At 53.6% G+C, this 26,918-nt stretch overlaps 1 protein-coding gene across 2 annotated transcripts in view; it reads left to right on the top strand.

The window, feature by feature from the left end:
• Window positions 1–26,918, top strand: part of ice2 (interactor of little elongator complex ELL subunit 2) — a 196,534-nt gene that overhangs the window by 90,697 nt on the left and 78,919 nt on the right. For both annotated transcript variants that reach the window (XM_041178568.1, XM_041178569.1), the window contains 3 exons: window positions 19,326–19,460; window positions 21,499–21,615; window positions 26,502–26,661. In XM_041178568.1, the coding sequence (XP_041034502.1) occupies window positions 19,326–19,460; window positions 21,499–21,615; window positions 26,502–26,661 (412 nt within the window). The remainder of the gene's footprint in view (window positions 1–19,325; window positions 19,461–21,498; window positions 21,616–26,501; window positions 26,662–26,918) is intronic.

The following is a 26,918-nucleotide window of genomic DNA, read 5'->3' as shown; positions in this document are numbered from 1 at the left end:
TCAGAGCGGGGTCCACAGTGTCAGGAATCAGTGCCGGGTCCACAGTGTCAGAGCAATCAGAGCAGGGTCCACAGTGTCAGTGCAATCAGAGCGGGGTCCACAGTGTCAGCAATCAGAGCGGGGACCACAGTGTCAGCAATCTGAGCGTGGTCCACAGTGTTGGCGAAATCAGAGCGGCGTCCACAGTGTCAGCAATCTGAGTGGGGTCCACGCTGTCAGCAATCAGAGTGGGGTCCAAAGTGTCAGCAATCGGAGCGGGGTCCACAGTGTCAGCAATCAGAGCGGGGTCCAAAGTGTCAGCAATCAGAGCAGGGTCCACAGTGTCAGGAATCAGTGCGGGGTCCACAGTGTCAGAGCAATCAGTGCGGGGTCCACAGTGTCGGAGCAATCAGAGCGGGGTCCACAGTGTCAGCAATCAGAGCGGTGTTCACAAAGTCAGAGCAATCAGAGCGGAGTGCCCAGCGTCAGCAATCAGTGCCGGGTCCACAGTGTCAGAGCAATGAGAGCGGGGTCCACAATGTCAGAGCAATCAGAGCGGGGTCCCCTGTGTCGGAGCATTCAGAGCGAGGTCCACAGTGTCAGCAGTCAGAGCGGGGTCCACAGTGTCAGCAATCAGAGCGGGGTGCACAGTGTCGGAGCATTCAGAGCGGGGTCCACAGTGTCAACAATCAGACCGGGGCCCACAGTGTCAGAGCAATCAGAGCGGGGTCCACAGTGTCAGAGCAATCAGAGCGGGATCCACAGTGTCGGAGCTATCAGAGCGGAGTCCACAGTGTCAGCACTCAGAGCGGAGTCCACAGTGTCAGCACTCAGAGCGGGGTCCACAGTGTCAGAGCAATGAGAGCGGGGTCCAGAGTGTCAGAGCAATGACAGCTGGGTCCACAGTGTCAGAGCAATCAGAGCGGGGTCCCCAGTGTCGGAGCAATCAGAGCGGGGTCCACAATGTCAGCAGTCAGAGCGGGGTCCACAGTGTCAGCAGTCAGAGCGGGGTCCACAGTGTCAGCAGTCAGAGCGGGGTCCACAGTGTCAGCAATCAGAGCGGGGTCCCCAGTGTCGGAGCAATCAGAGCGGGGTCCACAATGTCAGCAGTCAGAGCGGGGACACAGTGTCAGCAGTCAGAGCGGGGTCCACAGTGTCAGCAATCAGAGCGCGGTCCACAGTGTCGGAGCAATCAGAGTGGGGTCCACAGTGTCAGCAGTCAGAGTGGGGTCCACAGTGTCAGCAGTCAGAGTGGGGTCGACAGTGTCAGCAGTCAGAGTGGGGTCCACAGTGTCAGCAGTCAGAGTGGGGTCCACAGTGTCAGCAATCAGAGCGTGGTCCACAGTGTCAGCAATCAGAGCGGGGTCCGCAGTGTCAGAGCAATCAGAACGGTGTCCACAGTGTCAGAGCAATCAGAGCGGGGACCACAGTGTCAGCAATCAGAACGGGGTCCACAGTGTCAGAGCAATCAGAGCGGGGTCCACAGTGTCAGCAATCAGAGCGGGATCCACAGTGTCGGAGCAATCAGAGTGGGGTCCACAGTGTCAGCAATTAGAGCAGGGTCCACAGTGTTGGCGAAATCAGAGCGGCATCCACAGTGTCAGCAATCAGAGTGGGGTCCAAAGTGTCAGCAATCGGAGTGGGGTCCACCGTGTCAGCAATCAGAGCGGGGTCCACAGTGTCAGCAATCAGAGCGGGGTCCACAGTGTCGGAGCAATCGGAGCGGGGTCCACAGTGTCAGAGCAGTCAGAGCGGGGTCCACAGTGTCAGCAATCAGAGCGGGCTCCACAGTGTTAGCAATCAGAGCGGGGTCCACAGTGTCAGCAATCAGAGCGGGGTCCACAGTGTCAGAGTATTCAGAGTGGGGTCCACAGTATCGGAGCAATCAGAGCGGGGTCCACAATGTCAGCAGTCAGAGCGGGGTCCACAGTGTTAGCAGTCAGAGCGGGGTCCACAGTGTTAGCAATCAGAGCGGGGTCCACATTGTCTGAGCAATGAGAGCGGGGTCTGCAGTGTCAGAGCAATGAGACCTGAGTCCACAGAGTCAGAGCAATGAGAGCGGGGTCCACAATGTCAGAGCAATCAGAGCGGGATCCCCAGTGTCGGAGCATTCAGAGCGAGGTCCACAATGTCAGCAGTCAGAGCGGGGTCCACAGTGTCAGCAATCAGAGTTGGGTCCAAAGTGTCAGCAATCAGAGCAGGGTCCACAGTGTCAGGAATCAGTGCGGGGTCCACAGTGTCAGAGCAATCAGTGCGGGGTCCACAGTGTCGGAGCAATCAGAGCGGGGTCCACAGTGTCGGAGCAATCAGAGCGGGGTCCACAGTGTCAGCAATCAGAGCGGTGTTCACAAAGTCAGAGCAATCAGAGCGGTGTGCACAGCGTCAGCAATCAGAGCGGGGTCTACAGTGTCAGAGCAATGAGAGCGGGGTCCACAATGTCAGAGCAATCAGAGCGGGGTCCCCTGTGTCGGAGCATTCAGAGCGAGGTCCACAGTGTCAGCACTCAGAGCGGGGTCCACAGTGTCAGAGCAATGAGAGCGGGGTCCAGAGTGTCAGAGCAATGACAGCTTGGTCCACAGTGTCAGAGCAATCAGAGCGGGGTCCCCAGTGTCGGAGCAATCAGAGCGGGGTCCACAATGTCAGCAGTCAGAGCGGGGTCCACAGTGTCAGCAGTCAGAGCGGGGTCCACAGTGTCAGCAGTCAGAGCGGGGTCCACAGTGTCAGCAGTCAGAGCGGGGTCCACAGTGTCAGCAATCAGAGCGGGGTCCCCAGTGTCGGAGCAATCAGAGCGGGGTCCACAATGTCAGCAGTCAGAGCGGGGTCCACAGTGTCAGCAGTCAGAGCGGGGTCCACAGTGTCAGCAATCAGAGCGCGGTCCACAGTGTCGGAGCAATCAGAGTGGGGTCCACAGTGTCAGCAGTCAGAGTGGGGTCCACAGTGTCAGCAGTCAGAGTGGGGTCGACAGTGTCAGCAGTCAGAGTGGGGTCCACAGTGTCAGCAATCAGAGCGTGGTCCACAGTGTCAGCAATCAGAGCGGGGTCCGCAGTGTCAGAGCAATCAGAACGGGGTCCACAGTGTCAGAGCAATCAGAGCGGTATCCACAGTGTCGGAGCAATCAGAGTGGGGTCCACAGTGTCAGCAATCAGAGCGGGATCCACAGTGTCGGAGCAATCAGAGTGGGGTCCACAGTGTCAGCAATTAGAGCAGGGTCCACAGTGTTGGCGAAATCAGAGCGGCGTCCACCGTGTCAGCAATCTGAGTGGTGTCCACGCTGTCAGCAATCAGAGTGGGGTCCAAAGTGTCAGCAGTCGGAGCGGGGTCCACCGTGTCAGCAATCAGAGCGGGGTCCAAAGTGTCAGCAATCAGAGCGGGGTCCACAGTGTCAGGAATCAGTGCCGGGTCCACAGTGTCAGAGCAATCAGAGCAGGGTACACAGTGTCAGTGCAATCAGAGCGGGGTCCACAGTGTCAGCAATCAGAGCGGGGACCACAGTGTCAGCAATCTGAGCGTGGTCCACAGTGTTGGCGAAATCAGAGCGGCGTCCACAGTGTCAGCAATCTGAGTGGTGTCCACGCTGTCAGCAATCAGAGTGGGGTCCAAAGTGTCAGCAATCAGAGCGGGGTCCAAAGTGTCAGCAATCAGAGCAGGGTCCACAGTGTCAGGAATCAGTGCGGGGTCCACAGTGTCAGAGCAATCAGTGCGGGGTCCACAGTGTCGGAGCAATCAGAGCGGGGTCCACAGTGTCAGCAATCAGAGCGGTGTTCACAAAGTCAGAGCAATCAGAGCGGAGTGCACAGCGTCAGCAATCAGTGCGGGGTCCACAGTGTCAGAGCAATGAGAGCGGGGTCCACAATGTCAGAGCAATCAGAGCGGGGTCCCCTGTGTCGGAGCATTCAGAGCGAGGTCCACAGTGTCAGCAGTCAGAGCGGGGTCCACAGTGTCAGCAATCAGAGCGGGGTGCACAGTGTCGGAGCATTCAGAGTGGGGTCCACAGTGTCAACAATCAGACCGGGGCCCACAGTGTCAGAGCAATCAGAGCGGGGTCCACAGTGTCAGAGCAATCAGAGCGGGATCCACAGTGTCGGAACTATCAGAGCGGAGTCCACAGTGTCAGCAATCAGAGCGGTGTTCACAAAGTCAGAGCAATCAGAGCGGAGTCCACAGTGTCAGCACTCAGAGCGGGGTCCACAGTGTCAGAGCAATGAGAGCGGGGTCCAGAGTGTCAGAGCAATGACAGCTGGGTCCACAGTGTCAGAGCAATCAGAGCGGGGTCCCCAGTGTCGGAGCAATCAGAGCGGGGTCCACAATGTCAGCAGTCAGAGCGGGGTCCACAGTGTCAGCAGTCAGAGCGGGGTCCACAGTGTCAGCAGTCAGAGCGGGGTCCACAGTGTCAGCAATCAGAGCGGGGTCCCCAGTGTCGGAGCAATCAGAGCGGGGTCCACAATGTCAGCAGTCAGAGCGGGGACACAGTGTCAGCAGTCAGAGCGGGGTCCACAGTGTCAGCAATCAGAGCGCGGTCCACAGTGTCGGAGCAATCAGAGTGGGGTCCACAGTGTCAGCAGTCAGAGTGGGGTCCACAGTGTCAGAGCAATCAGAGTGGGGTCCACAGTGTCAGCAGTCAGAGTGGGGTCCACAGTGTCAGCAGTCAGAGTGGGGTCGACAGTGTCAGCAGTCAGAGTGGGGTCCACAGTGTCAGCAGTCAGAGTGGGGTCCACAGTGTCAGCAATCAGAGCGGGGTCCGCAGTGTCAGAGCAATCAGAACGGGGTCCACAGTGTCAGAGCAATCAGAGCGGGGTCCACAGTGTCGGAGCAATCAGAGTGGGGTCCACAGTGTCAGCAATTAGAGCAGGGTCCACAGTGTTGGCGAAATCAGAGCGGCGTCCACAGTGTCAGCAATCTGAGTGGTGTCCACGCTGTCAGCAATCAGAGTGGGGTCCAAAGTGTCAGCAATCGGAGCGGGGTCCACCGTGTCAGCCATCAGAGCGGAGTCCACAGTGTCAGCAATCAGAGCGGGGTCCAAAGTGTCAGCAATCAGTGCGGGGTCCACAGTGTCAGGAATCAGTGCGGGGTCCACAGTGTCAGAGCAATCAGAGCGGTGTCCACAGTGTCAGAGCAATCAGAGCGGGGCCCACAGTGTCAGCAATCAGAGCGGGATCCACAGTGTCGGAGCAATCAGAGCGGGGTCCACAGTGTCAGCAATTAGAGCGGGATCCATAGTGTCGGAGCAATCAGAGTGGGGTCCACAGTGTCAGCAATTAGAGCAGGGTCCACAGTGTTGGCGAAATCAGAGCGGCGTCCACAGTGTCAGCAATCTGAGTGGTGTCCACGCTGTCAGCAATCAGAGTGGGGTCCAAAGTGTCAGCAATCAGAGCGGGGTCCACAGTGTCAGCAATCAGAGCGGGGTCCAAAGTGTCAGCAATCAGTGCGGGGTCCACAGTGTCAGGAATCAGTGCGGGGTCCACAGTGTCAGCAGTCAGAGCGGGGCCCACAGTGTCAGCAATCAGAGCGGGGACCACAGTGTCAGCAATCAGAGCAGGGTCCACAGTGTCAGCAATCAGAGCGGGGTCCAAAGTGTCAGCAATCAGAGCGGGGTCCACAGTGTCAGGAATCAGTGCCGGGTCCACAGTGTCGGAGCAATCAGAGCGGGGTCCACAGTGTCGGAGCAATCAGAGCGGGGTCCACAGTGTCAGAGCAGTCAGAGCGGGGTCCACAGTGTCAGAGCAATCAGAGCGGGGTCCACAGTGTCAGTGCAATCAGAGCGGGGTCCACAGTGTCAGAGCAATCAGAGCGGGCTCCACAACTTCGGAGCAGTCAGAGCGGGGTCCACAGTGTCAGCAATCAGAGCGGGCTCCACAGTGTTAGCAATCAGAGCGGGGTCCACAGTGTCAGAACAATCAGAGCGAGGTCCACAGTGTCAGCAATCAGAGCGGGGTCCACAGTGTCAGCAATCAGAGCGGGGTCCACAGTGTTAGCAATCAGAGCGGGGTCCACAGTGTCAGAACAATCAGAGCGAGGTCCACAGTGTCAGAACAATCAGAGCGAGGTCCACAGTGTCAGCAATCAGTGCGGGGTCCACAGTGTCAGAGCAATCGGAGCGGGGTCCACAGTGTCAGCAATCATAGCGGTATTCACAAAGTCAGAGCAATCAGAGCGGAGTGCACAGCGTCAGCAATCAGAGCGGGGTCCACAGTGTCAGAGCAATGAGAGCGGGGTCCACAGTGTCAGAGCAATGAGAGCGGGGTCCACAATGTCAGAACAATCAGAGCGAGGTCCACAGTGTCAGCAATCAGAGCGAGGTCCACAGTGTCAGCAGTCAGAGCGGGGTCCACAGTGTCAGCAATCAGAGCGGGGTCCACAGTGTCGGAGCATTCAGAGCAGGGTCCACAGTGTCAACAATCAGACCGGGGTCCACAGTGTCAGAGCAATCAGAGCGGGGTCCACAGTGTCAGAGCAATCAGAGTGGGATCCACAGTGTCGGAGCAATCAGAGTGGGGTCCACAGTGTCAGCAATCAGAGCGGTGTTCACAATGTCAGAGTTATCAGAGTGGAGTCCACAGTGTCAGCACTCAGAGCGGAGTCCACAGTGTTAGCACTCAGAGCGGGGTCCACAGTGTCAGCACTCAGAGCGGGGTCCACAGTGTCAGAGCAATGAGAGCGGGGTCCACAGTGTCAGAGCAATGACAGCTGGGTCCACAATGTCAGAGCAATCAGAGCTGGGTCCCCAGTGTCGGAGCAATCAGAGCAGGGTCCACAATGTCAGCAGTCAGAGCGGGGTCCACAGTGTCAGCAGTCAGAGCGGGGTCCACAGTGTCAGCAATCAGAGTGGGGTCCCCAGTGTCGGAGCAATCAGAGCGGGGTCCACAATGTCAGCAGTCAGAGCGGGGTCCACAGTGTCAGCAGTCAGAGCGGGGTCCACAGTGTTAGCAATCAGAGCGGGGTCCACATTGTCTGAGCAATGAGAGCGGGGTCTGCAGTGTCAGAGCAATGAGACCTGAGTCCACAGAGTCAGAGCAATGAGAGCGGGGTCCACAATGTCAGAGCAATCAGAGCGGGATCCCCAGTGTCGGAGCATTCAGAGCGAGGTCCACAATGTCAGCAGTCAGAGCGGGGTCCACAGTGTCAGCAATCAGAGCGGGGTCCACAGTGTCAGAGCAATGAGAGCGGGGTCCACAGTGTCAGAGCAATGAGAGCGGGGTCCACAATGTCAGAGCAATCAGAGCGGTGTCCACAGTTTCGGAGCAATCAGAGTGGGGTCCACAGTGTCAGCAATCAGAGCGGGGTCCACAATGTCAGCAATTAGAGCGGGGTCCACTGTGTCAGCAATTAGAGCAGGGTCTACAGTGTTGGCGAAATCAGAGCGGCCTCCACAGTGTCAGCAATGTGAGTGGTGTCCACACTGTCAGCAATCAGAGTGGGGTCCAAAGTGTCAGCAATCTGAGCGGGGTCCACAGTGTCAGCAATCAGAGCGGGGTCCAAAGTGTCAGCAATCAGAGCGGCGTCCACAGTGTCAGGAATCAGTGCGGGGTCCACAGTGTCAGAGCAATCAGTGCGGGGCCCACAGTGTCGGAGCAATCAGAGCGGGGTCCACAGTGTCAGAGCAATCAGAGCGAGGTCCACAGTGTCAGCAATCCGAGCGGGGTCCACAGTGTCAGCAATCAGAGCGGTGTGCACAATGTCAGAGCAATCAGAGCGGAGTCCACAGCATCAGCAATCAGAGCGGGGTCCACCGTGTTAGAGCAATGAGAGCGGGGTCCACAGTGTCAAAGCAATGAGAGCGAGGTCCACAATGTCAGACCAATCAGAGCGGGGTCCCCAGTGTCGGAGCATTCAGAGCGAGGTCCACAATATCAGCAGTCAGAGCGAGGTCCACAGTGTCAGCAGTCAGAGCGGGGTCCACAGTGTCGGAGCCATCAGAGCGGGGTCCACAGTGTCAGAGCAATCAGAGCGGGGTCCACAGTGTCAGCAATCAGAGCAGGGTTCACATTGTCAGCATTCAGAGCGGGGTCCACAGTGTCAGCAATCAGAGCGGGGTCCACAGTTTCGGAGCATTCAGAGCGGGGTCCACAGTGTCAACAATCAGACCGGGGTCCACAGTGTCAGAGCAATCAGAGCGGGGTCCCCTGTGTCGGAGCATTCAGAGCGAGGTCCACAGTGTCAGCAGTCAGAGCGGGGTCCACAGTGTCAGCAATCAGAGCGGGGTCCACAGTGTCGGAGCATTCAGAGCAGGGTCCACAGTGTCAACAATCAGACCGGGGTCCACAGTGTCGGAGCAATCAGAGCGGGGTCCACAGTGTCAGAGCAATCAGAGTGGGATCCACAGTGTCGGAGCAATCAGAGTGGGGTCCACAGTGTCAGCAATCAGAGCGGTGTTCACAATGTCAGAGTTATCAGAGTGGAGTCCACAGTGTCAGCACTCAGAGCGGAGTCCACAGTGTTAGCACTCAGAGCGGGGTCCACAGTGTCAGCACTCAGAGCGGGGTCCACAGTGTCAGAGCAATGAGAGCGGGGTCCACAGTGTCAGAGCAATGACAGCTGGGTCCACAATGTCAGAGCAATCAGAGCTGGGTCCCCAGTGTCGGAGCAATCAGAGCAGGGTCCACAATGTCAGCAGTCAGAGCGGGGTCCACAGTGTCAGCAGTCAGAGCGGGGTCCACAGTGTCAGCAATCAGAGTGGGGTCCCCAGTGTCGGAGCAATCAGAGCGGGGTCCACAATGTCAGCAGTCAGAGCGGGGTCCACAGTGTCAGCAGTCAGAGCGGGGTCCACAGTGTTAGCAATCAGAGCGGGGTCCACATTGTCTGAGCAATGAGAGCGGGGTCTGCAGTGTCAGAGCAACGAGACCTGAGTCCACAGAGTCAGAGCAATGAGAGCGGGGTCCACAATGTCAGAGCAATCAGAGCGGGATCCCCAGTGTCGGAGCATTCAGAGCGAGGTCCACAATGTCAGCAGTCAGAGCGGGGTCCACAGTGTCAGCAATCAGAGCGGGGTCCACAGTGTCAGAGCAATGAGAGCGGGGTCCACAGTGTCAGAGCAATGAGAGCGGGGTCCACAATGTCAGAGCAATCAGAGCGGTGTCCACAGTGTCGGAGCAATCAGAGTGGGGTCCACAGTGTCAGCAATCAGAGCGGGGTCCACAATGTCAGCAATTAGAGCGGGGTCCACTGTGTCAGCAATTAGAGCAGGGTCTACAGTGTTGGCGAAATCAGAGCGGCCTCCACAGTGTCAGCAATGTGAGTGGTGTCCACACTGTCAGCAATCAGAGTGGGGTCCAAAGTGTCAGCAATCTGAGCGGGGTCCACAGTGTCAGCAATCAGAGCGGGGTCCAAAGTGTCAGCAATCAGAGCGGCGTCCACAGTGTCAGGAATCAGTGCGGGGTCCACAGTGTCAGAGCAATCAGTGCGGGGCCCACAGTGTCGGAGCAATCAGAGCGGGGTCCACAGTGTCAGAGCAATCAGAGCGAGGTCCACAGTGTCAGCAATCCGAGCGGGGTCCACAGTGTCAGCAATCAGAGCGGTGTGCACAATGTCAGAGCAATCAGAGCGGAGTCCACAGCATCAGCAATCAGAGCGGGGTCCACCGTGTTAGAGCAATGAGAGCGGGGTCCACAGTGTCAAAGCAATGAGAGCGAGGTCCACAATGTCAGACCAATCAGAGCGGGGTCCCCAGTGTCGGAGCATTCAGAGCGAGGTCCACAATATCAGCAGTCAGAGCGAGGTCCACAGTGTCAGCAGTCAGAGCGGGGTCCACAGTGTCGGAGCCATCAGAGCGGGGTCCACAGTGTCAGAGCAATCAGAGCGGGGTCCACAGTGTCAGCAATCAGAGCAGGGTTCACATTGTCAGCATTCAGAGCGGGGTCCACAGTGTCAGCAATCAGAGTGGGGTCCACAGTTTCGGAGCATTCAGAGCGGGGTCCACAGTGTCAACAATCAGACCGGGGTCCACAGTGTCAGAGCAATCAGAGCGGGGTCCACACTGTCAGCAATCAGAGCCGGGTCCACAGTGTCAGAGCAATGAGAGCGGGGTTCACAGTGTATGGAAACTGAGCGGGGTCCACAGTGTCGGAGCATTCAGAGCGGGGTCCGCAGAATCAGAGCAATGAGAGCGGGGTCCGCAGTGTCGGCGCAATCAGAGCAGGGTCCACAATGTCAGAGTAATCAGAGCGGGGTCCACAGTGTCAGAGTAATCAGAGCGGGGTCCACAGTGTCAGAGTAATCAGAGTGGGGTCCACAGTGTCCGCAATCAGAGCGGGGTCCACAGTGTCCGCAATCAGAGCAGGCTCCACAGTGTCAGCAATCAGAGCGGACTCCACAGTGTCGGAGCAATCAGAGCGTGGTCCACAGTGTCGGAGCAATCAGAGCGGGGTCCACACTGTCAGCAATCAGAGCCGGGTCCACAGTGTCAGAGCAATGAGAGCGGGGTTCACAGTGTATGGAAACTGAGCGGGGTCCACAGTGTCGGAGCATTCAGAGCGGGGTCCGCAGAGTCAGAGCAATGAGAGCGGGGTCCGCAGTGTCGGCGCAATCAGAGCAGGGTCCACAATGTCAGAGTAATCAGAGCGGGGTCCACAGTGTCAGAGTAATCAGAGCGGGGTCCACAGTGTCAGAGTAATCAGAGTGGGGTCCACAGTGTCCGCAATCAGAGCGGGGTCCACAGTGTCCGCAATCAGAGCAGGCTCCACAGTGTCAGCAATCAGAGCGGACTCCACAGTGTCGGAGCAATCAGAGCGTGGTCCACAGTGTCGGAGCAATCAGAGCGGGGTCCACAGTGTCGGAGCAATCAGAGCGGGGTCCACAGTGTCGGAGCAATCAGAGCGGGGTTCACAGTGTCAGCAATCAGAGCGGGGTCCACAGTGTCAGCAATCAGAGCGGTGTCCACAGTGTCAGCAATCAGAGCAGGGTTCACAGTGTCAGAGCAATGAGAGCGGTGTCCACAGTGTCAGGGCAATGAGAGCGTGGTCCACAGTGTCAGAGCAATCAGAGCGGTGTCCACAATGTCAGCAGTCAGAGCGGGTTCCACCGTGTCAGCAGTCAGAGCGGGGTCCACAGTGTCAGCAATCAGAGCGGGGTCCACAGTGTCAGCAATCAGAGCGGGGTCCACAGTGTTAGCAATCAGAGCGTGGTTCACAGTGTCAGCCATCTGAACGGGGTCCACAGTGTCAGAGCAATCAGTGCGTGGTCCACAGTGTCAGTGCAATCAGAGCGGGGTCCACAGTGTCAGCAGTCTGATCGGAGTCTACAGTGTCAGCAATCAGAGTCGGGTCCACAGTGTCAGAGCAATCAGTGCGTGGTCCACAGTGTCAGTGCAATCAGAGCGGGGTCCACAGTGGCAGCAATCAGCGCGGGGTCCACAGTGTCAGCAATCAGAGCGGGGTCCACAGTGTCGGAGCAATCAGAGCGGAGTTCACAGTTTTGGAGCAGTCAGACTGGGGTCCACAGTGTCAGCAATCAGAGCAGGGTCCACAGTGTTAGCAATCAGAGCGGGGTCCACAGTGTCAGAGCAATCAGAACGGGGTCCACAGTGTCAACAATCAGAGCGGGGTCCACAGTGTCAACAATCCGAGCTGGGTCCACAGTGTCAGAGCAAACTGAGCGGGGTCCACAGTGTCAGAGCAATCAGAGCGGGGTCCACAGTGTCAGAGGAATCAGAGCGGGGTCCACAATGTCAGAGCAATCAGAGCGGGGTCCCCAGTGTTGGAGCATTCAGAGCGAGGTCCACAATGTCAGCAGTCAGAGCGGGGTCCACAGTGTCAGCAGTCAGAGCGGGGTCCACAGTGTCAGCAATCAGAGCGCGGTCCACAGTGTCGGAGCAATCAGAGTTGGGTCCACAGTGTCAGAGCAGTCAGAGCGGGGACAACAGCGTCAGAGCAATCAGAGCGGGGTCCCCAGTGTCGGAGCATTCAGAGCGAGGTCCACAATGTCAGCAGTCAGTGCGGGGTCCACAGTGTCAGCAGTCAGAGCGGGGTCCACAGTGTCAGCAATCAGAGCGCGGTCCACAGTGTCGGAGCAATCAGAGCGGAGTCCACAGTGTCGGAGCAATCAGAGTGGGGTCCACAGTGTCAACAATCAGAGCGGGGTCCACAGTGTCAGAGCAATCAGAGCAGGTTTCACATTGTCAGCATTCAGAGCAGTGTTCACATTGTCAGCATTCAGAGCGGGGTCCACAGTGTCAGCAATCAGAGCGGGGTCCACAGTTTCGGAGCATTCAGAGCGGGGTCCACAGTGTCAACAATCAGACCGGGGTCCACAGTGTCAGATCACTCAGAGCGGGGTCCACACTGTCAGCAATCAGAGCGGGGTCCACGTTGTCAGCAATCAGAGCGGGTTCCACAGTGTCGGAGCAATCAGAGCGGGGTCCGCAGTGTCAGAGCAATCTGAGCAGGGTCCACAGTGTCAGAGCAATCAGAGCGGGGTCCACAGTGTCAGCAGTCAGAGCGGGGTCCACAGTGTTAGCATTCAGAGCGGGGTCCACAGTGTCAGCAATCAGAGCGGGGTCCACAGTGTCAGCAATCACAGCGCGGTGCACAGTGTCGGAGCAATCAGAGTGGGGTCCACAATGTCAGCAATCAGAGTGGGGTCCACAGTGTCAGCAATCAGAGTGGGGTCCACAGTGTCAGCAATCAGAGCGCGGTCCACAGTGTCGGAGCAATCAGAGTGGGGTCCACAGTGTCAGGAATCAGGACGGGGTCCACAGTGTCAGAGGAATCAGAGCGGGGTCCACAGTGTCAGCAATCAGAGCGGGATCCACAGTGTCAGAGAAATCAGAGAGGGGTCCACAGTGTCAACAATCAGAGAGGGATCCACAGTGTCAGCAATCAGTGCGGGGTCCACAGTGTTAGCAATCAGAGCGGGGTCCACAGTGTCAGCAATCTGAGCGGGGTCCACAGTGTCAGAGCAATCAGTGCGGGGTCCACAGTGTCGGAGCATTCAGAGCGGGGTCCGCAGAGTCAGAGCAATGAGAGCGGGGTCCGCAGTGTCGGCGCAATCAGAGCAGGGTCCACAATGTCAGAGTAATCAGAGCGGGGTCCACAGTGTCAGAGTAATCAGAGCGGGGTCCACAGTGTCAGAGTAATCAGAGTGGGGTCCACAGTGTCCGCAATCAGAGCGGGGTCCACAGTGTCCGCAATCAGAGCAGGCTCCACAGTGTCAGCAATCAGAGCGGACTCCACAGTGTCGGAGCAATCAGAGCGTGGTCCACAGTGTCGGAGCAATCAGAGCGGGGTCCACAGTGTCGGAGCAATCAGAGCGGGGTCCACAGTGTCGGAGCAATCAGAGCGGGGTTCACAGTGTCAGCAATCAGAGCGGGGTCCACAGTGTCAGCAATCAGAGCGGTGTCCACAGTGTCAGCAATCAGAGCAGGGTTCACAGTGTCAGAGCAATGAGAGCGGTGTCCACAGTGTCAGGGCAATGAGAGCGTGGTCCACAGTGTCAGAGCAATCAGAGCGGTGTCCACAATGTCAGCAGTCAGAGCGGGTTCCACCGTGTCAGCAGTCAGAGCGGGGTCCACAGTGTCAGCAATCAGAGCGGGGTCCACAGTGTCAGCAATCAGAGCGGGGTCCACAGTGTTAGCAATCAGAGCGTGGTTCACAGTGTCAGCCATCTGAACGGGGTCCACAGTGTCAGAGCAATCAGTGCGTGGTCCACAGTGTCAGTGCAATCAGAGCGGGGTCCACAGTGTCAGCAGTCTGATCGGAGTCTACAGTGTCAGCAATCAGAGTCGGGTCCACAGTGTCAGAGCAATCAGTGCGTGGTCCACAGTGTCAGTGCAATCAGAGCGGGGTCCACAGTGGCAGCAATCAGCGCGGGGTCCACAGTGTCAGCAATCAGAGCGGGGTCCACAGTGTCGGAGCAATCAGAGCGGAGTTCACAGTTTTGGAGCAGTCAGACTGGGGTCCACAGTGTCAGCAATCAGAGCAGGGTCCACAGTGTTAGCAATCAGAGCGGGGTCCACAGTGTCAGAGCAATCAGAACGGGGTCCACAGTGTCAACAATCAGAGCGGGGTCCACAGTGTCAACAATCCGAGCTGGGTCCACAGTGTCAGAGCAAACTGAGCGGGGTCCACAGTGTCAGAGCAATCAGAGCGGGGTCCACAGTGTCAGAGGAATCAGAGCGGGGTCCACAATGTCAGAGCAATCAGAGCGGGGTCCCCAGTGTTGGAGCATTCAGAGCGAGGTCCACAATGTCAGCAGTCAGAGCGGGGTCCACAGTGTCAGCAGTCAGAGCGGGGTCCACAGTGTCAGCAATCAGAGCGCGGTCCACAGTGTCGGAGCAATCAGAGTTGGGTCCACAGTGTCAGAGCAGTCAGAGCGGGGACAACAGCGTCAGAGCAATCAGAGCGGGGTCCCCAGTGTCGGAGCATTCAGAGCGAGGTCCACAATGTCAGCAGTCAGTGCGGGGTCCACAGTGTCAGCAGTCAGAGCGGGGTCCACAGTGTCAGCAATCAGAGCGCGGTCCACAGTGTCGGAGCAATCAGAGCGGAGTCCACAGTGTCGGAGCAATCAGAGTGGGGTCCACAGTGTCAACAATCAGAGCGGGGTCCACAGTGTCAGAGCAATCAGAGCAGGTTTCACATTGTCAGCATTCAGAGCAGTGTTCACATTGTCAGCATTCAGAGCAGGGGTCCACAGTGTCAGCAATCAGAGCGGGGTCCACAGTTTCGGAGCATTCAGAGCGGGGTCCACAGTGTCAACAATCAGACCGGGGTCCACAGTGTCAGATCACTCAGAGCGGGGTCCACACTGTCAGCAATCAGAGCGGGGTCCACGTTGTCAGCAATCAGAGCGGGTTCCACAGTGTCGGAGCAATCAGAGCGGGGTCCGCAGTGTCAGAGCAATCTGAGCAGGGTCCACAGTGTCAGAGCAATCAGAGCGGGGTCCACAATTTCAGCAGTCAGAGCAGCGTCCACAGTGTCAGCATTCAGAGCGGGGTCCACAGTGTCAGCAATCAGAGCGGGGTCCACAGTGTCAGCAATCACAGCGCGGTGCACAGTGTCGGAGCAATCAGAGTGGGGTCCACAATGTCAGCAATCAGAGTGGGGTCCACAGTGTCAGCAATCAGAGTGGGGTCCACAGTGTCAGCAATCAGAGCGCGGTCCACAGTGTCGGAGCAATCAGAGTGGGGTCCACAGTGTCAGGAATCAGGACGGGGTCCACAGTGTCAGAGGAATCAGAGCGGGGTCCACAGTGTCAGCAATCAGAGCGGGATCCACAGTGTCAGAGAAATCAGAGAGGGGTCCACAGTGTCAGCAATCAGAGAGGGATCCACAGTGTCAGCAATCAGTGCGGGGTCCACAGTGTTAGCAATCAGAGCGGGGTCCACAGTGTCAGCAATCTGAGCGGGGTCCACAGTGTCAGAGCAATCAGTGCGGGGTCCACAGTGTTGGAGCAATCAGAGCGGGGTGCACAGTGTCAGCAATCAGAGCTGGGTCCACAGTGTCCGCAGTCAGAGCGGGGTCCACAGTGTCAGCAGTCTGATCGGAGTCTACAGTGTCAGCAATCAGAGTCGGGTCCACAGTGTCAGAGCAATCAGAGCGGGGTCCACAGTGTCAGAGCAATCAGAGCGGGGTCCACAGTGTCAGAGCAATCAGAGCGGGGTCCACAGTGTCAGTGCAATCATAGCGGGGTCCACAGTGTCAGCAATCAGAGCGGGGTCCACAGTGTCAGCAATCAGAGCGGGGTCCACAGTGTCGGAGCAATCAGAGCGGGGTCCACAGTGTCAGCAATCAGACCGGGGTCTACAGTGTGAGCAATCAGAGCAGGGTCCACAGTGTTAGCAATCAGAGCGGGGTCCACAGTGTCAGAGCAATCAGAGCGGGGTCCACAGTGTCGACAATCAGAGCGGGGTCCACAGTGTCAACAGTCAGAGCGGGGTCCACAGTGTCAGAGCAATCAGAGCGGGGTCCACAGTGTCAGAGCAATGAGAGCGGGGTCCACAGTGTCAGAGCAATGAGAGCAGGGTCCACAATGTCAGAGCAATCAGAGCGGGGTCCCCAGTGTCGGAGCATTCAGAGCGAGGTCCACAATGTCAGCAGTCAGAGCGGGGTCCACAGTGTCAGCAGTCAGAGCGGGGTCCACAGTGTCAGCAATCAGAGCGCGGTCCACAGTGTCGGAGCAATCAGAGTGGGGTCCACAGTGTCAGAGCAGTCAGAGCGGGGTCCACAGTGTCAGAGCAATCAGAGCGGGGTCCCCAGTGTTGGAGCATTCAGAGCGAGGTCCACAATGTCAGCAGTCAGAGCGGGGTCCACAGTGTCAGCAGTCAGAGCGGGGTCCACAGTGTCAGCAATCAGAGCGCGGTCCACAGCGTCGGAGCAATCAGAGCGGAGTCCACAGTTTTGGAGCAGTCAGACCGGGGTCCACAGTGGCTGCAATCAGAGCAGGGTTCACATTGTTAGCAATCAGAGTGGGGTCCACAGTGTCAGAGCAATCAGAGCGGGGTCCACAGTACCAACAATCAGAGCAGGGTCCACAGTGTCAGCAATCAGAGCGGGGTCCACAGTGTCAACAATCAGAGCGGGGTCCACAGTGTCAGCAATCAGAGCGGGGTCCACAGTGTCAGCAATCAGAGCGGGGTTCACAATGTCAGAGCAATCAGAGCTGAGTCCACAGCATCAGCATGCAGAGCGGGGTCCACAGTGTCAGAGCAATGAGTGCGGGGTCCACAGTGTCAGATCAATGAGAGCGTGGTCCACAATGTCAGAGCAATCAGAGCGGGGTCCCCAGTGTCGGAGCATTCAGAGCGAGGTCCACAATGTCAGCAGTCAGAGCGGGGTCCACAGTGTCAGCAGTCAGAGCGGGGTCCACAGTGTCAGCAATCAGAGCGCAGTCCACAGTGTCGGAGCATTCAGAGCGGGGTCCACAGTGTCGGAGCAATCAGAGCGGGGTCCACAGTGTCAGCAAACAGAGCGGGGTTCACAGTGTCAGCACTCAGAGCGGGGTCCACAGTGTCAGCACTCAGAACGGGGTCCACAGTGTCAGAGCAATGAGAGCGGGGTCCGCAGTGTCAGCAGTTAGAGCGGGGTCCCCAGTGTCGGAGCAATCAGAGCGGGGTCCACAGTGTCAGAGCAATCAGAGCGGGGTCCACAGTGTCAGCACTCAGAGTGGGGTCCACAGTGTCAGCAATCAGAGCGGGTTCCACAGTGTCGGAGCAATCAGAGCGGGGTCCACAGTGTCAGCAATCAGAGTGGGGTCCACAGTGTCAGAGCAATCAGAGCGGGGTCCACAGTGTCAGCAGTCAGAGTGGGGTCCACAGTGTCAGCAATCAGAGTGGGGTCCACAGTGTCAGCAATCAGAGTGGGGTCCACAGTGTCAGCACTCAGAGTGGGGTCCACAGTGTCAGCACTCAGAGCGGGGTCCACAGTGTCGGAGCTATCAGTGCTGGGTCCACAGTGTCGGAGCTATCAGAGCGGGGTCCACAGTGTCGGATCTATCAGAGCGGTGTCCACAGTGTCAGCACTCAGAGCGGGGTCCACAGTGTCAGAGCAATCAGAGCGGGGTCCACAGTGTCAGCACTCAGAGTGGGGTCCACAGTGTCAGCAATCAGAGCGTGGTCCACTGTGTCGGAGCAATCAGAGCGGGGTCCACAGTGTCAGCAATCAGAGCGGGGTCCACAGTGTCAGCAATCAGAGCGGGGTCCACAGTGTCAGCAATCAGAGCGGGGTCCACAGTGTCAGCACTCAGAGCGGGGTCCACAGTGTCGGAGCTATCAGAGCGGGGTCCACAGTGTCGGAGCTATCAGAGCGGAGTCCGCCATGTCGGGCAGATGGTGGGGCAGGGTTCTCACGGCTGAATTGCTTTTTGTAGGGGCAGCATCTCTGGATGTGCTCCTGGAGGTTTCAGCAAATCGCCTGATCACAATCCACCTGTTGTTTAGGGTTTTAAAATCACCTAGAATGTTAGCTTAGAGCTCAATGTATATGAATAAACAAACAGCTATGATAGTACATGAGGCTATTGAACCTCTGAACAGAAGGTGGCCAATTAGTTTCACACCCCCCTTAATCTCCATAACCCTGTAAATGTGGGGAGAGGACACAGTGGTCATTTCACTAGACTAGTAGCCCTGAGGCCCAGGCTAATTTCCTGAGACATGGATTCAGATCCCACCACTGCAGTTGGTGGAATTTAAATGCAATTAATAAACCTGGAATTGAAAAGCTCATCTCAGTAATGGTGGCTATGAAACTATTGACATTAAAAAAATCCCCCTCTGGGTCACTAATGCCCTTTAGGGAAGGAAATCTGCTGTCCTTACCTGGTATGGCCTACATGTGACTCCAAACCCACAGTGATGTGGTTGACTCTTAACTGCTCTCTGAAATGCCCGAGTAAGCCACTCAGTTCAAGGGCAATTAGGGATGGGCAATAAATTTTCCCTTTCCAACAACACCCACGTCCCATGAAAGAATAGAGGAGAAATCCTCAAGTGCACGTTCACTCGCCTTATGAAAGTGCCTATAGAATCTGACTCCCCCACCTTTCCAGACCTTAACAGCTCTCTGCATGAGGAAATGTCATCTTATTTCCCTCTAGTTCTTTTCCAGATATTTTAAACTGATGACCCATTTTCGACCCTTTTTCCTGAGGAAAGGGTTTCACCCTTCTTGCTCTATCGGCATCTTTCAAAAAATTTGAACACCTTTCTCAAATCCCTATAACCTGCTTTGCCCCAAGGAAGACAATCCTTGTTTCTCTATTCTCTCCGCATAACTGAATTCTCTCATCCCTGGTACCCTTCCAGTAAATCCCCTGCGCAGGCCTTGATATTGGACGCAATACTCCAGCTGGGGCCCAGCCGGTGATTTATAAAGGTTTAGCATAAGTTCCTTGTTTTTCTGTTCAACGTCCCTACTCAGCTCACCACCGGCACCTCACAGAATTTTTGCAGTGCAGAAGGAGGCCATTGAGTCTGCACTGGCTCCCGGAAACAATGTTCCATCTAGTCCCACTCCCCTGTCTTATCCCCCTAAGGGCAACTCGGGATGGGCAGTAAATGTCGATCTAGCTAGCGAAGCTCCCCCACCCCATAAATGTGTTTTAAAAAAAACTTACAAAGCCAAGTATCCCCTAGATTATGTGACAAGGCAGACACCTTTAACATCGAAAACACAAATCACAGGGCCACCAGGTATGGCAGATAAATGTGATCGCTTTGAAATCAGAGGTTAGCAGTTTTCGCTGGAGTGTACATCCAATGTAGTGACATTTTATATAGATGGTTTATATGTGCATGCATGTGTCTATCACTGTGCCCGTGTGTGTGTGCATATGAAGACCATACTTGTATCATGGCATTCAGTGTCCGCTTGGATTTGCAAACAATATAACCACCGTTAACCCTTACACTTCCTTTACAGGAGGTTTTATTGGCAAGCAATGAAAATGTGAAGAAATATCCAGAACTTTACACTGTCAGTGAAATGATAAGCATCATGGGAGGGAAATTCATCCCAGATCTCACCCTCCAACTGGAAAAGAAGCTCCTGTGCCTGGTAATCGATAAGCTGAACGTCTGATTGTGTTTAATGCGCTGCATTTGTTTATTTCTGCTTCTCTCATCAGCTCCAGCACCGAGGACTCAGTGGAGGTTGAGAAACCAATTCCTCAATAAAACCCTCTTTATTGTGGCCCAGAACAAGATGGAACACGACAATCAGCCCGCTACACTCGGCCAGTTCTTCAAATGAATCTGGGCGAATCTGATTCCATTTTATCATGAAACCCTTCCTGTAACCAGATGTCCTGCACCCCCCCCACCCCCCCGGCATCACAGTCTGAGTGCCAGTATGCTGACCTCTACTTCTACTTGAGTGGGATCGAAAAGCTTGCAAGGTTGCATTTATCATCAGTCCCTTCTTGCCTAGAGGTTGGGTCCTTGACAGTGGTGGCTTTAAGAGTCAAGCACTTGGTTTAAACAGGATTACAATGAACCCCAGAAATTTCTCCCACCCTCAGAAAGCTTTCTGAATTCTATCTGCCTGTCTGTACACACAGATTCCAAAGTTCTGCCAGGAAACCCTCCATTGCAATTTTCACTTTTCCACTGATAGAAGGTCCTTAAATACTTTGCACCGGTGACTAAATATTTATATCAGATGACGGGATTGGACAGTTCAGTTGGAGTGAAGAAGCGGCAGCTGGAATTTAAATGGGTAATAGTAATGTAAGAGGAGCAGATGGTGGAGATGAAACAATAGTTCATTTTCCAAAAAGAGCCAAGAGATTTCAAACCAGAAATGAAAACTGAACATGCTGGAAACCCTCAGCAGGTCTGGCAACATCTGTGGAGGGAGAAACAGAGTTAGTGTTTCAAATCTGATATGACTTTTCTTCAGAGCGTTTCCCCCTCCACAGAAGCTACCAGACCTGCTGAGTTTTTCCAGCACTTTCTGTTTTTATTTCGGATCTCCAGCGTCCTCAATAATTTGCTTTTATTTTATTTTAGATTATAAACCTGATCTACCCCTAATGCTGTAAACCCTCAAAATATGGGGTGAACGTTTGGAGAGCATCAGTCTGATTGGGTACAGCTGGGGGGCTTAAATTATGCTTTACTAATTTGGTTGAGTTTAGGGAATCAAGGGAATGGTGTTGTTAGATTCGATAAGGTGGCACATAACAGAATGATTGGGAAAGTCAAGGCACAGTATATTAAAAGAAATGTGGATAGAGAGATGGTGATTGGTATGAGGAAACATGACCTGGAATCCACTGTGTGAAAGGGCAGTGGAAGCAGATTCAGTAGGAACTTTTAAAAGGGATTTGGATAAATACATGAAGGGAAAACATATACAGGGCTGTGGGGAAAGAATAGGAGAGTGGGATTAATGGATTGCTCTATCAAAGAGCCAACACAGGGCTAATGGTCTGAATGGCCTTCTTTGCTGTATTCTTTGATTCTATGGACAGAATATTGAGCAAAGGCTGTGATGTTTCAGAATGGTGTGGTGTGGGTAGTGATGTGGTCCATAGGTCTATGTTGGGCCTTTCTCCCAATTTATGCATCTGATTTGCAGGCATAGAAACATAGAAAATAGAAGGAGGAGCAGGTCATTTGGCCCTTCGAGTCTGCTGCACCATTCAATATGATTGCAGCTGATCCTCTACCTCAACGCCATACTCAGCTCTCTCCCTATACCCCCTGTCACCTTTACTGTCTAGAAATCTATCCATCTTCTTCTTAGATATATTCAGTGACTTGGCCTCCACAGCCTCTGTGGTAGAGAATTTCATAGGTTCACCACCCTCTGAGTGAAGAAGTTTCTCCACATCTCGGTCCTATATCGCCTACCCAGTTCTAAATAGCCTGCCCAATGGCATAGCAGTGATGATGCCAAAATTTGCTGATGCCGCAGGTGAAAGCTGGATTCCTGTATGCATTCAGAAAGGATTGTTTTATATAATTCACTACGGAAACTTCCAAGATAGAATTATATAAAGTTTCCATGATTTTAAACCTCTTGTTAATGTTCTAAAGTTTTAATGAGAAGTGCTTGTTGAGTCAACTTTCTGCCTCTGTTTCTCCTCCAGGGCAGGGCCTTATTTCTGCGGGTACCGAATCAAGCTTCGTCGCACCCGGTAACAACAGATTATAAAACCATCACTGCGTTTACTCCGCCCACAGAGAGGGCCTCTGCTTTTCAGTCCGTAAGTTTTCTACACTGGCTGGACATGCTTTCAACATTTTGTAGCTCGCAAACAATTCCACAGAATTGGCTGAGATTTTTACAAGTTATTTAGATACTTCTTGCTCTACCCTGATCTCTTAGTACTCAGGGCTCACAGACACTGTCTTCCACAAACATTAGCTCATATCCGAGGGACGTTGGATTGTCAGATTGGAGATGGACATGACATTTGAGTCAATGGTGCACAGGGAGATAAGAGCAGTTATGCTCTTCAGGCAATGTAGCATTAGCAAGTAGGGGTTATTGGCTCAAGGGTGCACAGTATAATTCAGTCATAATTTTAAAGTCATTAATTCTGTCCTTATTTTGACGTAATGCTTTGACAATAACTAAGTAAGAAAACAGGCAGTCATGTGGGCATCAGAGTAGAGATGGTTGGGATGCTGGAGTTTCTCTGCAGTATTGTCTAGGCAACCCTCGCCAGCCAGGTCTGTGGCATGCCAAGCGCCAGGGTGGAGTTATGCTCTGCCAAGTAGGAGTGTATATTAGAAAAAGTGAGCACAACAATGTGACACCCGGGAGTAAGGGTTATAGACAGAATTTGGACAGACACACTGTTCAGGTTTGATTGTGTAGAGAATCACACTGCTACTTGTTGCAGCCCTTTGAACAATTATTAGCTGAAGCATAACTAAAATCTCTTTATCGTTCATGATTTATGTAGAATAAAATTTTTTAAAAGTTTATGTATATAGTTTTTTTTATTCCATGGGAAGTGGGCGTCACTGGCTAGATTAGTATTTATTGCATACCCCTAATTGCCCTTGAGAAGGTGGTGGTGAGCTGCCTTCTTGAACTGCTGCAGTCCATGTGGTGTGGGTACACCCATGGTGCTGTTAGAGAGGGAGTTCCAGGATTTTGACCCAGCGACAGTGAAGGAACGGCTATATATTTCCAAATCAGGATGGTGAGTGGCTTGGAGGGGAACTTGGTGGTGGTGTTCCTATGTATCTGCTACCCTTGTCCTTCTAGATGGTAGTGGTTGTGGGTTTGGAAGATGCTGTCTAAAGAGCCTTGATGAGTTCCTGCAGTGCATCTTGTTGACCCTGCAAAGTCCTCCTTACTAACATCTGGGGGCTAGTGCCAAAATTGGGAGAGCTGTCTCACAGACTAGTCAAGCACCAGCCTGACATAGTCATCCTCACAGAATCATACCTTACAGATAATGTCCCAAACACCACCATCACTATCCCTGGGTATGTCCTGTCCCACTGGCAGGACAGACCCAGCAGAGGTGACGGCACAGTGGTATACAGTTGGGAGTCCGCAAGATCAACTCTGGACCCCATGAAGTCTCATGGCATCAGGTCAAACATGGGCAAGGAAATCTCCTGCTGATTACTACGTACTGCCCTCCCTCAGCTGATGAATCAGTGCTCCTCCATGTTGAACACCACTTGGAGGAAGAATTGAGAGTGGCAAGGACGCTGAATATACCCTGGGTGGGGGGCTTAAATGTCTATCACCAAGAGTGGCTTGGTAGCACCACTACTGACTGAGCTGGCCAAGTCTTAAAGGACTGTATCTGCAGCAGGTGGTGAGGGAACCAACAAGAGGGAAAAACATACTTGGCCTCATCCTCACCAACTTGCCTGCCACAGATACGTCTGTCCATGACAGTATCGATAGGAGTGACCATTGCGCAGTCATTGTGGAAATGAAGTCCTGACTTAACGTTGAGGATACCCTCCATCGTGTTGTGTGGCACTTCCACTGTGCTAAATGGGATAGATTTCGAACAGATCTAGCGACTCTAGACTGGACCTCCATGAGGCGCTGTGGGCCATCAGCAGCAGCAGAATTGTACTCAACACAATCTGTAACCTCATGGCCCGGCATATCCCCCACTCTACCATTACCATCAAGCCAGGGGATCAACCCTGGTTCAATGAAGAGTATAGGAGGACATGCCAGGAGCAGCACCAGACATACCTAAAAATGAGGTGTCAACCTGGTGAAGCTATAACACAGGATTACTTGCATGCCAAACAGCATAAGCAGCAAGTGATGGACAGAGCTAAGCAATCCCACAACCAATGGATCAGATCTAAGCTCTGCAATCCTGCCACATCCAGTTGTGAATGGTGGTGGACAATTAAACAACTCACTGGAGGACGAGGCTCCACAAATATCCCCATCCTCAATGATGGAGGAGCCCAGCACATCAGTGCAAAAGATAAGGCTGAAGCATTTGCTACAACCTTCAGCCAGAAGTGCCAAGTGGATGATCCATCTCGGCCTCCTCCGGAGGTCTCCAGCATCACAGATGCCAGTCTTCAGCCAATTCAAATCACTCCACGTGATATCAAGAAATGGCTGAAGGCACTGGGTACTGAAAAAACTATGGGCCCTGACAATTTTCCTGCAATAGTACTGAAGACTTGTAGCTGTTCCAGTACAGCTACAACACTGGCATCTACCCGGCTATGTAGAAAATTGCCCAGGTATGTCCTGTACACAAAAAGCGGGGAAAATCCAACCCGGCCAATTACCGCCCCATCAGTCCACTCTCCATCATCAGTAAAGTCATGGAAGGGGTCATCAATCATGCTATCAAGTGGCACTTGCTTGGCAATAACCTGCTCACTGACACCCAGTTTGGGCTCTGCCAGGGCCACTCAGCTCCTGACCTCATTACAGCCTTGGTTCAAACATGGACAAAAAAGCTGAACTCGAAAAGTGAATTGAGAATGACTGCCCTTGACAGTGTAGTATCAAGGAGCCCCAGCAAAACTGGAGTCAATGGGAATCAGGGGAAAACCCTCCACTGTTTGGAGTCATACCTAGCACAAAGGAAGATGGTTGTGGTTTTTGGAGGTCAGTCATCTCAGCTCCAGGACATCACTGCAGGAGTTCCTCAGGGTAGTGTCCTAGGCCCAACCATCTTCAGCTGCTTCATCAATGACCTTCCTTCCATCATAAGGTCAGAAGTGGGGATGTTCGCTGATAATTGCACAATGTTCAGCACCATTCGCGACTCCTCAGATACTGAAGCAGCCCATGTCCAAATGCAGCAAGACCTGGGCAATATCCAGGCTTGGGCTGACACAAGTGTCAGGTAATGATTATCTCCAACAAGACAGAATCCAACCATCGTCCCTTGATGTTCAATGGCATTACCATCATTGAATCCCCCACAATCAACATCCTGGGGGTTACCATTCACCAGGAACTGAACTGGACTAAACATATAAATACTGTGGCTGCAAGAGCAGGTCAGAGGCTAGGAATCCTGCAATGAGTAACTCACTTCCTGACTCCCAAAGCCTGTCCACCATCTACAAGGCACAAGTCAGGAGTGTGATGGAATAGTCCCCACTTGCCTGGATGAGTGCAGCTCCTACAACACTCAACAAGCTGGATACGGCTTGGCCAAAGCAGCCAGCTTGATTGGCACCACATCCACAAACATTCACTCCCTCCAACATTGACGCACAGTAGCAGCAGTGTGTACCATCTACAAGATGCACTGCAGGAATTCACCAAGGCTCCTTACACAGCACCTTCCAAAACCCATGACTGCTACCATCTAGAAGGACAAGGGCATCAGATATATGGGAACACCATCACCTGGAAGTTCCCCTTCAAGTCACTCACCATCCTGACTTGTAAATATATCGGCCGTTCCTTCACTGTCGCTGGGTCAAAATCCTGGAACTCCCTCCCTAACAGCACTGTGGGTGTACCTACACCACATGGACTGCAGCGGTTCAAGAACGGAGCTCCTGGGCTTCTTTGCCACCTTCTCAAGGGCAACTAGGGACGCCCACATCCCGTGAAAGAGTAAAAGAAAAAGATGATCATTGCCTGGCACGTGTGGTGTGAATGTTACTTGCCACTTGTCAGTCCAAGCCTGGATATTGTCCAGGTCTTGCTGCATTTGGACATGAACTGCTTCAGTATCTGAGGAGTTGCGAATGGTGCTGAAAACTGTGCAATTATCAGCGAACATCCCCACTTCTGACCTTATGATGGAAGGAAGGTCATTGATGAAGCAGCTGAAGATGGTTGGGCAGAGGACACTACCCTGAGGAACCCCTGCAGTGACAGAAACAGAAACAGAAATATCTGGAAAAACTCAGCAGGTCTGGCAGCATCGGCGGAGAAGAGCACAGTTGACGCTTCGAGTCCTCATGACCTTTCAACAGAACTGCCAGATGCTGCCAGACCTGCTAAGTTTTTCCAGGTATTTCTGTTTCTGTTTTTGTTTTGGATTTCCAGCATCCGCAGTTCTTTGCTTTTAACTCCTGCAGTGATGTCCTGGAACTGAGATGGTTACCTTCAAGAACCACAACCATCGTCCTTTGTGCTAGGTGTGACTCTAACCAGTGTATAGTTTTCCCCCGATTCCCATTGACTCCAGTTTTGCTAGGACTCCTTGATGCCACACTCGGTCAAATGCTGCCTTGATGTCAAGGGCTGTCACACCTACCTCACCCCTTGGGTTCCTATCATAGCATTGGTGGTAAAAACTCAAACCATTGTTCCCGTCCCTCCAACCCTTCAACATCCTGTCCCCTCTGTTTCTAGCCCCTTGTGTATCCCTGAATTCCATCACCATCCATTAGTGGCCATGCCTTCAATCTACTGAGGTTCGAAGCTCTGGAGTTCCCTCCCTAACTGTCTCTCTAACCCCTCTCCTTCTAAAATACTTCTTTAAAGCTATTTCTTTGACCAAACTTTTAATTTGCTGCGCTAATGTCTCTTTATGTGGCTCAGTGTCAAATTTTGTTTCAGATCGTGCCCGTGAAACACTGAGGGATGATTCACTACAGTAAAGGTGCTATATAAATGCAAGTTATTGTTCCAATGTGTGAAATGCTTGTGATTTTTTTTGGGTTTCAGGAAATTAGCAGTGATGCGAATGCAGAGAAGTTGAGCGCAAAGTATGGAGCAAAGGTGTCTCTGACCAACAGAGCATTGTTTACTCTGTTGAATAATTGTGGGCCAAACTATACCGAACAATGGGAAGTTCCAGTACATGTGAAAACCATCTGTGATGAAGGTATACCTTTTCAACATTTTCCAGTTGGACGATTGTTATGTATTGCTTTTTCATTCTTTGAGTGTTATTTTTAACGCATGAGATTGTGTAACGTTCATGTTCATTCGGTGTTGGTGGTGTAAGATTGATGTCCTTGTTTTGAAACCATGCATTGACCTTTAAACATTAGATCTCAAACAGTATAAACCAAAGCGTACCAGTTATTGTGCTAGAATTCCTTATGAGCCTTTAGTGTGTGTTTGGTAAAGCTGTCTGCG

This window comes from Carcharodon carcharias, chromosome 32 (assembly GCF_017639515.1).
Source record: "Carcharodon carcharias isolate sCarCar2 chromosome 32, sCarCar2.pri, whole genome shotgun sequence".
Classification (NCBI taxonomy): Eukaryota; Metazoa; Chordata; class Chondrichthyes; order Lamniformes; family Lamnidae; genus Carcharodon; species Carcharodon carcharias.
Note: the sequence above shows the minus strand (reverse complement) of the source record. Positions and strands in the feature narration are given on the sequence as shown.